Consider the following 14,652-nt stretch of genomic DNA (forward strand, 5'->3'; position numbering starts at 1 on the left):
CATAGACAAGCATGAAATCCAGGACTTCTTCTAGCATTACTCACTGTCAAACTATAATGCAGAAACCTAAGCTCAGAACGCTACAACATCACTGCATATGGGATTTGGTTGTACAAGCCTGAGGGTTAATGTGCATTCCCCTTTAGGATAAGTGGACTCGGGATTTAATTATAGTAACAAGCATGAGAGATTTAAAACATAAACTAAGCACATGACAATGCAAGCTGCAAACTTATTTTTAGCAGAGCTGAATGTTTCAATTTTGATAATCTTTCTTGCCGTAGACATGGTTACCAAATCCAGCATCAAATCAAAGAATCGACAGTATAGCTACTCTGAGGTTGTCAAGATAACCAATAACTTCAAAAACATCATTGGCAAAGGAGGATTTGGAAACGTGTACCTCGGCAAATTGGAAGATGAAATTCAAGTTGCTGTTAAGCTTCTCTCTCCTTCATCAAACCAAGGGTACAAGGAATTTAGAGCAGAGGTTAGATGGAACAGATGCCAGTGTTTGCAATTACTGGAATGTTTCAAAGACTACAATTTCACGCATCTAAACAATGGAACTCCATTTCGAAACGCAGGCACAACTATTAATGGTAGTTCATCATAGAAACTTGGTTACTCTTGTTGGATACTGTGATGACGGTGAAAACAAGTCGCTCATATACGAGTACATGGCTAACGGAAACTGCAGCAGCATTTGTCAGGTATTTGCAATCTCGTTTTTAAAGGCTCCTCTCATCCTATGAGTCGCTAGCTATACGTTACCTTCATCAAATCAAAAGTACATCATAGGTTGGCTTCTAGTTAGAGCAAGCAACCTGACACAGTGCAGACCATCCCGAATCCTTGTTAATTCATTTCCTAAAGGCAATCCCATAAGTTTATACAATGAGGATAATGAATTTGCATGTTTCACAGAAATCCGACGGAGATAATTATTTTCTTGCATGATTGTAATAACCTGGGCTATTTTTTTATGACAACCAATCTGAATGAGACAAAATTGGAATGTTTTTGCTGCAGTGACAAACCCAAATGTCTTAACATGGAATGAGCGACTTTGTATTGCAGTGGACGCAGCACACGGCTTGCAAACAAATTAACCACATAATTTTTCATCTTCAGCATCTTTGAATTTCTTTTTACGTTTGCTTGAATAAGTGTAACACCCCCTTCCCGTAGGCTAGGAGTGCCACGTATTTTCCATAAAAATAATCCGGTAATAGATCCCCTAATTTCATAATTTAAAAAAAAATTGAACTTTTATTATGCGGAAAAATGTCCAATAAAACTGTCTTCCAAAATATTAAATGAAATAAACTGAAATAAATTCATGTCATAAAAATATGTTTATTTTAGAAAGTCTGAACTAAAAAAAAAATAAATGCTCCTTCTACTCCTGTCCTGCCTGCTCGTAATCATCATCTTCACCTGGGTGGTTAAAAACATGAAAACAAACTAAAATGAGTCGATGACTCAGTAAGAAATCTATCACAACGTAAACGTAATAAATATAAGATTTTCATAACAACTTTCATGCTGAGCTTAAAAATTAATGACTGTTCATGCTGATGCTTATGCTAGGTATGACTGTCTTAACTGAATTAACAGACTGATCTGACTGATTTATCTGACTGGCCAACACACTTAACCATGTGTGCAAGGTTGTGCACCAGCCCCACATCCCGCTGCAGCAAGGGGAACTGCTGATAGTATTCTAGCATACTATGGTGGACCACGACTGAGTTCATGGCTTGCACACCACCCTGAACTGAACTGAACTGCATTGGTACCATGCATCTGAATGGCCATCTTATTAACTGATCTGATATTATCTTACACTTGAATTTAAGATGGCTTACGTGTCTTATACACATGAGATGCATGACATACTACATACATAATCATAAATTCTAAATTTAAACATGATGCGGAATGACATGATCGTATGCTATGCTAGATGACATGCTTGCATATGACATGAGCGGTTCATAAATAGTGGCTATCAATGAACTGGCTTGGATAATACATACATATAAGCTAACTGTGATGATCCTAATTTATGATCAAATTTACTTACCTCGCTGCGTGTCTTCTTGAATAATACTTCGTAACTTGAGACCTATATTCAATAAATAACTATCAATAAATTGTTTGGAAAATAAATAAATGCTAATATCTTACTTAACTAATTTCGGAATTCTAAAATATAGTCAAACCAATATTTGTTTAACACTAAAATCAATAATTCATAGTATTTAAATTACTTAAAATACTAATTTATAATTTAGTAGAAATACTCGAGCTATTTTAAAATAATTCACAAAAACTTAAATTCTTAAACTAAGTTTCATTTCTCAACATAATTATTAAATCTTATAAGAAACTTAACAAATTCCACTAAATTCTTAACATAGAAATTTTATTAAAATCTTACTAAATTGACAAAGGAAATTTAACTCAAATATTAGACTTAACATTATACTTTAAAACATATTTCTAATTCTTTAAACATTTTTATTAAAAAAATGAACCTTTAATTAACTATATTTATTTAACAAAACTAAACTCAACTAGTAATATTAAACTCAATAAAATTTACTAAAATAATTATTGAAAAAAAATAAGATCAAATTCAATTAAACATTATTATAGTCTGTAAAAAGGTTAAAAACTCTGGCCCATAATAATAATAATACAACAAGAGCCCAATCAAAAGAACAGGCTCAACACAAGCACGCACAAGGGCTTAGGGCCCAACGGCCCAATAAGACCCACGGATTCTTGAAAGAATCCGAAAACCTGGCTAATAAACAAAGGAAAACAGAGAGTTGAGAGCGAGGGAGAGGGTCTGCGATGGTGGCTCACCGAGGGAGGACTGAGGCGATGGCGGCGCTGGTGGCTGGGAGTGACCGGCAGCACGACTGAGGGTTCCTATGGTGGTGCGGCACCGAGTGAGAGAAAGAGAGAGAGAGTTTAGAGAGAGAGAGAGACTGAGCCGAGAACTACCGAAATCAAAAACAAGGTTGCGGCGGTCGAGATCTTACCGGAAGGGAGTGGGTGTGCTGGGGCTGAGCTAGTCGGCAATTTCTGGTTCCACGGGTGGTGCTCTGATGTCCTATGGTGGTCGGCGGCGGTTGGAAGAATCTAAGGCTTAAACGGCAGTGTTTTGGTACTCTGGATGTTTCAAAAGCAGATGCTTTGGAGCGGCTCACGAGATACTCCTCTCGTACGAGGTAAGCGATATTTATAATGGTAGGTGATAGAGAATTAGAGAAACCCTAGAAGAGCATAGACGTGCACGTGCAAGAGAGTGGAGACGTGCATGTATAGAAGATACTAGGCAACAGAGTTGGTGTTCTATTAGGACGTTAGCAAAACAACCAAAATCACCGAGAGAAACATACGGGTTGGGTGGTTTGAAGTTCTCAACAGAGGCTAACAAAGTGATGAGGTTCGGTGACTAGAAGAAAAATTAAACTTTAAATTTCAAAACAAAACCGTAGTAACAAAATCTGATACACTTTAGAAATCCTTATTAAAACAAAACTTTAACAAATCATAAATCGCAACTATAATAGAAAATATAAAGATAAAGTACATATAAATTCTGATAAAACTATAATCATAAAAATATAAATTCTAAAAATATAAGTTTACTAGAAAAATTTACTTAGATACCCTAAAACCAAAACTGATATGTCACAATAAGTCAACATTGTTTACTTGTGGAGTTACAGGGTTGGAGTATCTACATAATGGTTGCCAGCCACCTATCATCCACAGAGATTTAAAACCATCCAACATCCTACTAAACGAACAAATGCAAGCCAAGATAGCTGATTTTGGGCTTTCTTGAGCCTTTGCCGCCGAAAGTGATTCCCATGTGTCAACTTGCCCAGCTGGCACTTTGGGATACGTCGATCCAGGAGTAAGTGTTTAGAGCTACTGACTTCTGCATAGCTCTTTTTTTAGTTATATTGTAATCAATTATCATGTCCAAAGTTCTAGTGAAATCTGGAACACACTAAACTTTTTGTCCTAAATTTTCTACTACCAAAAATATGTTTTTCCCTAGAGCATCCAAAATCTCCAAATTGTATGCCTGCGAGTTGTGTAAATTGGACACCCTCACTTTATTCACTGGTGCGAGTTGTCTAAATCATTATTATAGGTAATAATTTGAAGCTTTAAATCAGTATTTGGGTTTCTTATACTGTTCTAATGACCCTTGTCTGTGTTTTAATTGCAGAATTCCAACATCTGGGAACTTCAATAAGAAAAGTGACGTCTATAGCTTTGGGATTATTTTGTTTGAGCTTATAACCGGTCGCCCTGCAATAATAAGAGGTCCTATGCGAAACAATCACATACTTGATTGGGTTTATCCTTTGATTGAAAGGGCAGATATTCAAAACATTGTTGATCCAAGACTAGAAGGAGAATTCAACACCACTTCTGAATGGAAAGTTGTGGAAATAGCCATGTCGTGCGCACTGCCGGTTGCAATCCAAAGGCCAGACATGAGTCAGGTATTGGCAGAACTAAATGAATGTTTGGCTCAGGTATTCACTCGTGGAAGAAATCAAAGGATGACAACTGAGTGCAGAACTTCAAGCATGCCACACAACACGTTCCATTTGGAGCTAGAATCAGAAATTGCTCCCATCGCTAGATAGTTTCTGAAGAAAACTATGCTCAAAAGTTCCTTTAATACAATATGACAAGTGATCTGTTTGAAGACCTTATTATATCCTAGTTTCATTAGGCTATCTTTTCTTCAATCCAGAACGAGAGCGAATAGCCGAATACTATTATGCATTTCAACAGCATTCTAGGTTCTATTGGTCTTATAAAGTACAGTGATTACTTGTTTGTATTCTGGATGTATCTGACACTGTTTGAAAATCCATATATGATAATCTACATGATGCAGAGGAAGCTGAATAGATTTTATGCAACAATATTAAGGGACCAATTAATGAATATCAATTCAAGTCACTTTCAGAAATAAGATCCTCTTCTTTTAGTTTATCATCATCCCATTAAGAATTGAGTAAGAAGAGGAGAACGTGCCAGCAATGTATATAAGAGGGACGTAAGCTAGCAGCCTAGAAGGATGAAGCAGCAGAAGCAAGCAAAGCGTTTCAGGCCTCCAAAAGTCGGATGAAGAAAACAATGCTGGTTGTAGATGGAAGAAAATGTGACTGTGTGAAATCCATCAAAAAAAAAAAAAAGAAAACCTTCTTAAAAGAAAATACTCTTAGAAATGTTTACTTAGAATAGATCAATTAACTATTTTTTTATTACAAAAATATTTACAATCACCCTTTTATACAAAACCTTTGTTGAGGCTATAATCCCGCTTATATGTAATATCAGTCAAAAGACTCAAAACTTTGACAATTAACTTGATTTTATTTATTAGAATTCCAGTACCTGATCTCTCTTTAGATCATACGAAAATTCAAATTGTTTTCTTGTGATTTACATACTTTAAAATAAATCATTTTGATCTTTGTGGAGGTATGGAAAACTTTTTTTCTCTGTTAATTTTTCGATTTTTTTTTTAATTTTATACATTAAGGGAGCATTAGGGATGTTGTGATGTGATGTCTCTAACAATTTATTAATGGAGTTTTTACAAAGAGATCAACATAATCAATCTAACAATCATGGGGACTAAAGTTGGATTAAAAAATACATAGCAATTTCATTTTGAGACAAATCATATGGACTAATCAAATAGAAATGTTAAGAAAATGGTACAACATATGTATATATAGATAATAATCTGTCATGAAATTTGTTGGAAATATTTTTAAAATAATTATATATTAATTTTATAAATTATATTATTTTTTAGATTTATTAAATAGTTATGAGTTATTTTGAAAATAGAAAAATTATAAAGAAATTGTTCAGGCCTTGTGGCATTGGTGGCCTTAATTGACCCTAAGGGCACGCCTGTTGGGATTTGAATAGTGCCAGCTGTTTTGCAAAAGTGCACCTACTTATTCAAAACCGATTTTAGTCAAACGAAAAGTTATAACTTGTTGACGTCCTTTAGTTATAAATAGACTAATTGGCTTACAAAAAAAAATAATAATAATTCTCTCTCTCCTAAATAAGAAAATGATAGTTGCAGTCGTTTGTGTACAAATGTCACGCAATCACTTTGAAAAAAAGTGAATAAATACATGATCCACATGAAAAAAATTAATTTTTTAATAATAGATCCTAATTTTTTTGAATCGACTGCATGATGCTTGCGTACTCCATGACTATATGTAACATTACTCATGTGCATATCATTGCCAGTGAAGATACTATTATCTTAAAAAAATGACATTTTTTTTTTTTAAAGAAGAGTCAATGCCACATGTCCAAGAGTGGCCTCACCCCAATTTTATTAAGAAATACCTCACTTGTGGCGGAGGAATACCATAAATACAACATTAATCTCATTATGCAATAATCCAATAAATCCATAAATCCTACTACAAATTCTAACAAAAACCAGAAAACCCGAATAAAGCTGCAATTATCTTCGTCTCAAGTACGACAAACTATTTTTATCAAGTCTTAAAAGACCTCTAGTCTCCCTTGGAAGGTCAAGCGCAAAATAGTACATGGTGTTGCACCCCCTCTCATCAAGCTTCGCCAGGCTATCAGCAACAATGTACATTCTCTGTAAATATGACTACAGGTGAAAGTAATTTCATCAAGATAATGCATAATCTCCTCTCAGAAATCCTCAAGGTACCACAACTCACACTGTCTAGATAATATCCACTCTATAATTAGTTTAGAATCCATTTCAATCTCAATAGCATTGAACCCCATATGTTGAGCATTTTGTAAACCATACAACAAACCCATAACCTCAGCATATGTATTAGTACGAGATCCAATAGGGGCACAGAAGTCCAATATGAAACTACCACCATGATCCTTGAGAATTTCCCCCCACACCTGAAAGCCTTGGATTGCCCATCGAGCAACCATCAACATTAAGTTTACACCATCCACTTTTTTGGTCTTTCCTATCTCACAATCTTATCCTTTTGAATAACAATTCTCAGAGGTGGAATATTTAAAGATTGTAATAATGCAGCCTCACTTTTACTAATAACATTCTTTCCCTTATATTTCAAAGCCACCCAAGACAACCAAAATTTAATAGAGAACCAAACCATGTCAACTGTTTCAGACACACCTTCCATCCGAGCCTTGCAGCGTCTCCACCACAAATGCCATGTTATGATAATAGGGAGGAGACTAAGAATTTGCCCACGACAAGAAGATCTTTTAGCACATCTAAACCAACATTCTACATTCTCTTTCCATGTTCAACAATGCAATAAAGGCATACCTAGTGAACACAGAATCTGCTCCAAATTTGTGCCACAAATTCTCCCATAGCAAGCATATGATTTTGGTCCTCGTAAGCATCCAAAGCACAACATTCACATTTGGAGAAGATATTAATACCAAATCTCCACAATCTGTCATCAACAGAAAGACAACCATTCAAGACTTTCCACATTAGAATATACATTTTTTTGGGAAGAAAAGGATGCCATATCCATTCTATCCAAGATTGTGAAGGACTATGAGAACGAATGCATTCCCATGCACTACGAGTGGAAAACTTCCCATCCCCATTTGGTACCCAAATAAGAACATCAGCACCAACTTTTAAATTTCTCAATTTTTAAAGCAAAATATATGTTTTCTCTATGCCAAATAAACGTTGAAAAAGCTCAATATTCCACCTATCTGCTAGTTTACAATCAGCTAATTTAATAAAAGGCAAATCCATGGCCTGGAATTCATCACACAAAGGCCCCTCACCCACCCAATGGTCCCGCCAGAAGGACACCATTTTTGACCCTCCACAAGGAATGGTTCTGAACACTCGGGACATTCTTCGAGATCATTCTCCAAAACCTAGTGCTTTTTTTAGGATGTTCCAATGAGACATGTTCGGTTCTAACATATTTCAATAAAAAAAAAAAAAAAAAATTGAGCCCATAGAAATTTACCTTGTAAAAGGTTCCATGTAATCTTCATATGAAGAGAAGTTTGAGCTTCCTGTAGATTCCTCAAGCCGACCCCACCTTCCAAAACTGGTTTGCACATATTATCCCATGAGCACCATTTCTTTTTTGGTTTCCCATTGGCAACTCCCCAGAAAAAGGTACTCATCAATCTTTTAATCTTATCTAGAACCAGCTTAGGCGTAGACAAAATAGACAATCAATGAATCGGAATACTTTGCAAAACATGCCTAAGTAAGAGAAGTCTTGCACCACTTGAAAGTAATTTACCTCTCCATCCCTTTAGTCTGCTCTGAATTTTATTGACCAGCTCATCAAAATGGCATGTTAGCAAGCACCCTGAGATAATAGGAACTCTCAAATATTTAAAAAGTAATTTTTCCTCAATAAAACTAGTTAGGCGCAGAAGCATACGTCGCCTTGCCACATTAATTTTATTAGAGAAAATTAAAGAAGATTTTGCTTTATTCACCATCTGCCCCGACTATGCTTCATAGTCAATCAAAATCTTCATAATAGCACACAAAGATGTCTTTCCCCCATTAGAAAATATGATAATAGCATCAGCATATAATAAATGTGAGGTCACTGGAGACCCCCTAGGATGTAAGAACGGCTTTATTCGTCCCATACGAACAAATTTCTTAGTCATTCGAGAAAGAATCTCCTCAATAATAATGAACAAATATGGAGAAAAATGATCACCTTGCCGCAAATCCCGACCACCCTTGAAGAAGCCTTTCGGAATACCATTCATAACAATAGAGAACCAAGGAGTAGAGATACACTGTTTAATTAGGCCACACACGGAATGAGAGAAACCAAAAGATTTCAAAACATAAAGAAGAAACCCCCAGTCAATACTGTCATATGCCTTAGCCATATCAATTTTGAGAATCACATTTCCCCCACAAGCTTGTTTATTTAGACCATGAATCAGTTCCTGCGTCAGGCTAATATTCTCATAAATACTACGCCCTAGAATAAAGGCACATTGTTCTGAAGAAATAATATTCACAAGCAAAGGAGAGAGTCTATTTACAAGAATTTTAGAACATACCTTGTAAATCACCGAGCATAAACTAATTGGATGGAACTTGTCAAAACTTGTCGGATTTTCAACTTTCGGAATGAGCACCAGATATGAAGTAGTATAGAACCTAGGTAGATGAGCCCCACTAAAAAACTCAACCACCGCATCGATCACATCGCGACTAACAATATGCCAACAGGATTTAAAGAAACCAGAATTAAAACCATAAGGCCCAAGGCAACTATCCACCGAAATGGACCAAAAGGCATCATGAATCTCTAAAACCGACTGAACCCTACTCAAAGCATTGTTATCCTCCTCTTAAATCACTCTCTCCACTAGAAAACCCAAATATGGAAGTGCACTACACGGCCTGGCCTCTAAGAAATTTTGAAAGTAATCAATAGCACCCTTACAAATCTGTTCAGGAGAAGTAAGAACTGTCCCATTCCCAAGATTCATCATTTTAATATTATGACAGTTTTTTTTCTAATAGCATGGAAAAAGCCAATGCTAGCCTCTCCTTTCTCCAGCCAATTCTGTTTCACCTATTGAGCCAAGCGAGTTTCTTCTCTATCCATCCATATCGAAAGCTCTAGCTAAGATGCCAACAAGTCAGACTCTAGATCCGCAAAAAACCCATCTTGCAAACTGGTTTCTATGACTTGAAAAAGATCCTCCAACTCACCAATATGCACCTGTGTTCTTCCAAAAACTTGTTTATTCCAGGTCTTTAAGGCAACTCTCAGTCGTTTGAGCTTACTAGCCAACCTGAAAAGGCCATAGCCAGAGTCTTCCTCCTCCTAAACGTGAGCGATAGTCTCCATAAAAGTATCATGCGACGTCCACATTTGCTAAAATTTGAAGGAGGAGTAACCATAAGGAGCAGCAATCACCTCTATATTTTTAAGCATTAGAGCATGATCCAATGTTGTTCGGGGGAGGTAACTGAAAGAAATATCCATAAATGCTTCCAAGGCACCAAAATTTAACAACGTCCGATCTAATCGAACCCAACTCCGAAAACTAGATTGATGCCCATTACACCAAGAAAAGGAATTACCAGAAAATTGCATCTCAAGAAGACCACAAGTATCAATACAAGAATTGAATTCCTCCATAGCACTAGCCAAGCATGGATTCCCACCCCGTCTTTCACCATCATGCCGAATGATATTGAAATCTCCCATAACAATCCATGGGAGGCCTTAGGAATTCAAACCATCTAATGCACTCCACAAATGTCTTGCTTCTAAATAGCTACATTTAGCATAGACAAAGGTTAAAAGCAAAGGACGCAGCTGCTCAACAATAGTCACTGTCACCTGTTGATCACTCATGCTATAAACAACCAAGCTTACTTCATTCTTCCACATAAACCAAAGTTTTCTACCAGCCTCTACATTTGAACCACAAGCATCAAGATTTAACTTATTACACCACCACTGCAGCCTAGAGATATTAGCCATCGGCTCAGCCAAAACAAGAATTTTAGGATGGTAATGGAAATCAATTTTCTAAGTCTCTTCCTTGAAGTGCCCAGACCACGAGCATTCCAAATAAATAAGAACACATTAAAGATTAAGACGTGAGGGTTTGCTTACAACCCTAGAAGACTCATGTACCTTCTTGCCTTTATCCTTTTTAATAGCTTTATTCAATAAACCTAAGTCAAACAGCGCATCCTTGCCCCAAGCCAACGATACACTGCCTTCTTCAGATAACAAGGAGGAACCCCACAAAGATCATGATTTACCTTTGATAAGTTCAAAAATTTAATCAAGAACAAGAAGAATAAACTCAAATCACAATGAACAAATTCATCAAATTTCATAAACTTCTTAACATGAGGCTACAAAGAGTATTTAAACCAAAACCTAATTAAAACTCTAGCCAAAATAAAGTCTTTTCTTCCAAAAATACCCTTGGATGAATAGTATCGCGGCTACGGTAACTCGGCTACAATACTCCTTTAAATTCCAGTTCTCAAAAAATAACTTTCCAAATAAGCTCTTGGCCAAAATACAAGGTCTTCCCAAAAAATCCTACTTTATAAGAAATAAGACATATGTGGGCCAAACATCCTTAGACCCACTTATTCTAAACTAATAAAATAAATCATTTAACAAATTGAAATCCTTCAATAACAATAGCCCCAAGCAATAACTATAAGTCATGTCTTCCACAGCTTGTATCAAGTGGATTAAAAATGGTTCTCCTTCTTTCAAGCTCATCTTGAGTGTTGGGCTCTTGTTAGTTTCATCTCAAGTGGATTGCATCAATCTTTGCATTACTTCCTTAATCTTCTTGGCTTTTGATGTTGTAATTGACTCATCTAGAACTTGCAAAGAATCTTTAAGATTAGACCCACCTTGATTCCCATCATTCCTCCTCTCTTCAAAAAGATTCGATCTCGAATCTTCACCTACATCAAAAGGAGAAAAATAAAAAACATTGAAAGTAGCAGAAATATTATACTCACCTCGAATGTTCACTTTATATGCATTATCATTAACTCAAGAATTTGTAAAGATCAATCTCCTCGAGGATGCAACTTAGTCCTTCTATGGGTTGGAAATCTTTCTTTGCGCATGTGAATCCAAACTCAATCTCCTGGTTCAAAAATGACACGCATTCGCCCTTTATTGGCTTGGGAAGCAACCATTTCATTCTTTTGGACAATTTGAAGACGTACCCTCTCATGAAGTGACTTCACCAACTCTGCCTTCTTTTGTCCATCCAAGCTACTCCTGCCATCAACAGGTAAGGACATCAAATCTAAAGGAGTAAGTAGATTAAAACCATAAATAATTTCAAAAGGAGAATGTGAAGTAGTAGTATGCATGGTACTATTATATGCAAACTCTATAAATAGCAAACAATCCTCCTAAGTTTTTAAATTCTTATGAACAACAGTACGTAAAAATTAAGTTAAAGTCCTATTAACTACTTCAGTCTAACCATAAGTCACAAGTAGTGAAAAATAATAGTGGAAAATATACTATACATCTTTCTTTATATATGCATGTCTTAACTTGGTCTTGGTCCATCCTAAGTTATTAAATTGTATGTGACTATAATTCACGGAGCTTCTTAGAAGCTTGCTTGCAGTAGTCCAGAGCACACATACTCTGGCGGAGAGCACACTTCTGCTCTAGCACACGGCTTGTTTTTATGGCTTAAAAACCAAAGAAAGTCCAACGTACACTGTTGATAAGGGAAATACTTACTAACCCCTGTTTTATTATAATGTGTATTATTTAGACTAAATTATAATTCAGGTCCTGATTTTTTTTTTACTTAAAGTTGTGATTATCTAAAACTTTAATAAATATTTTCGTTTATTAACGGTCTTTTTAAAATTAGAATTACGTTTTGTATTATCCAAGAAACTATATTGAAGTCAAACGAGTTTTTTAATTTATTTGAAATTAAAAAATATTTTAATATATAACATCTAAAATATCTAATTTTATTTTTTAAAGCTATTGAAACAATTTTTAAAACCTCTAAAGCAACTCCTAACAACCCTTAGAATAGACACGTCAACAAGAATTCATCAACACGTTAATACTTGTTTATATAATCAGTCAAGTCGTCATACGACAATCACTCAAGAACCGAAAGAGATAGAACAACGAAAATTCAAGATAGCCGAAGTCGAAGTTTTTCTTTCACATTGGTGAAAGGCAGAGAAAGAGAGAGAAAAGTAGAAAAGAAGAGACAAAGAAGTTATTGGGGCGGGGCGGGGCGGGGGAGACACGCGTACCAAACTAGTTCCATTATTTATTGCTGGAATACCCACGTCTTCCTCGGCAGTCAGCAGGGCACTAAAATTATATTTAGTGAGAAATTAGACACAGATGGATATTGGTGCAATTACAGAAATGCTTTTGGTTTTGAAAGTGAACCTCTTTTTTGTTATAGCAACTGCTGTTCTTGGAGTTGGCAACTCAGAATACGCTGCTGCAGGGAACATTAATATTCGTCATGGTGGAAGAAAACTTGCTGAAATTCCAGCAGGTATTGTTCCTGTTCATTGAGGAGAAAATGCAATATTGTTCCTACCTAGCTTATTTATGCCTTTTATTTTAAAAAATGAAATCAAAATAAGGAAATTTTTAGATAACCCTGAGATTTATACTCATTTTTAGATATTCGGAGATATTCTTAACATGAAAACCGTCCATTCTCTCTTTCTTTGCCAAGGTTTCATCAGCATTGATTGCGGCAGCAACGTAGATTACATTGACGAGATAACTGGTATTCCGTTCGTGACAGATAAAGGATTTACAGATACTGGAGTAGCTGAGACTGTGTCCCCTTATTTATCTGCAAAATACATAAAGAATTTGAAGAACTTGAGAAGTTTTCCTCAAGGAAAAAGGAATTGTTACTACCTGAGACCGGATCAAGGCAAAAACAATAAGTTCCTGATCAGAGCTATATTCCTGTATGGAAATTACGATGGCAAAAACCAAGCTCCAGAATTTGACCTATATCTTGGGGTCAATAAATGGAAGACAGTGAAAAAGACGGATGCAAAAGATAATGAGATTATTCACCTACTGACAACGGATTACATCGATGTGTGTCTTGTCAACACTGGCCAAGGTGTACCCTTCATTTCAACATTGGAACTACGACGTTTGCAGGACAATTCCATATATCCGATCGTTGCGGGCAGGGCACTTGATATGCATGCCCGAAGGAACGTTGGTGGCACTAAACCGTACATCAGGTGAATCAGTACCCTCATGCGCTAGAAAATGTATATAGAGTGATGTTAAATATAAATAATATTATAGATTGGCAAGACTTCTATAATATTTTAAAAAACAAAATATGATTTAAGGTATGTCTCATCTTTTCATAAAGTTTAAAAAAATAAAATATGATTTTAGGTATGTCTATCTTTTCATAAAGAGACTGGGTAGAATGTATCCATTCCATAATTATTTATATAATTTTTCGTAACTTATTCATATACAATATAGTTTTGAAAGCATATATGTTTAAATTAAGTCATATTGTCAATTATCTTATTATATTATTGTTAAATAAAAATTAATGCCATAACGCAGCCAGTAAGTCAAATTACCATTATATAATGAATGCGCTTCTTAAATAAATAGTCAATTAACTAATGCCCTTAACTTGTGTTATGTGGTAATATATATGATATGATACTTGGTCCCGAGTTTGTCTCCTCAAAGTTAAGGGTGTCAAATCGTATTAACGGATCGTGTTTGTGTCGTGTCAAGATATGTATAAAGATATGTATATTATACTATATGGGTCAACCCTAATCCGATCCGTTAAGCTTATCGTGTCAAAATCTCAAACCTTAACACGACTCATTAACATAACGGGTCGTGTCATGTCAACTCGTTTTGACCCATTTATGTAAGTGGGTTGAACATATCCGAAATTAACCTGTTTGACCTAGTTAAGTTTAGTATAATTTTATATAAATGTTAAAATCACAATATCTATAAAAAATATAAAAATTAACTACAAATCTAAAATTACAATTCAAACAATAAA

The 14,652-nt window shown here is 35.5% G+C and overlaps 1 protein-coding gene across 1 annotated transcript; it reads left to right on the forward strand.

Moving 5' to 3' along the window:
• The first annotated feature begins 286 nt into the window (after positions 1-286).
• LOC121247669 (putative leucine-rich repeat receptor-like serine/threonine-protein kinase At2g04300) lies at positions 287-4,688 on the forward strand. The gene is made up of 3 exons (XM_041146074.1): positions 287-490; positions 588-727; positions 4,262-4,688. The coding sequence occupies exons 1-3, from the start codon at positions 287-289 to the stop codon at positions 4,686-4,688; spliced, it is 771 nt and encodes a 256-aa protein (XP_041002008.1).
• The last annotated feature ends 9,964 nt before the right edge of the window (positions 4,689-14,652 follow it).

The sequence above is a fragment of the Juglans microcarpa x Juglans regia genome, chromosome 1D (assembly GCF_004785595.1).
Source record: "Juglans microcarpa x Juglans regia isolate MS1-56 chromosome 1D, Jm3101_v1.0, whole genome shotgun sequence".
In the NCBI taxonomy this organism is placed as follows: domain Eukaryota; kingdom Viridiplantae; phylum Streptophyta; class Magnoliopsida; order Fagales; family Juglandaceae; genus Juglans; species Juglans microcarpa x Juglans regia.

Coding starts and splice junctions, on each gene's coding strand:
- LOC121247669 (XM_041146074.1), top strand. CDS start 287: ATGGTTACCAAATCCAGCATCAAATCAAAGAATCGACAGTATAGCTAC. Junction 491..587: donor ACAAGGAATTTAGAGCAGAG/GTTAGATGGAAC, acceptor TTCGAAACGCAG/GCACAACTATTAATGGTAGT. Junction 728..4,261: donor TGTCAGGTATTTGCAATCTC/GTTTTTAAAGGC, acceptor TTTTAATTGCAG/AATTCCAACATCTGGGAACT.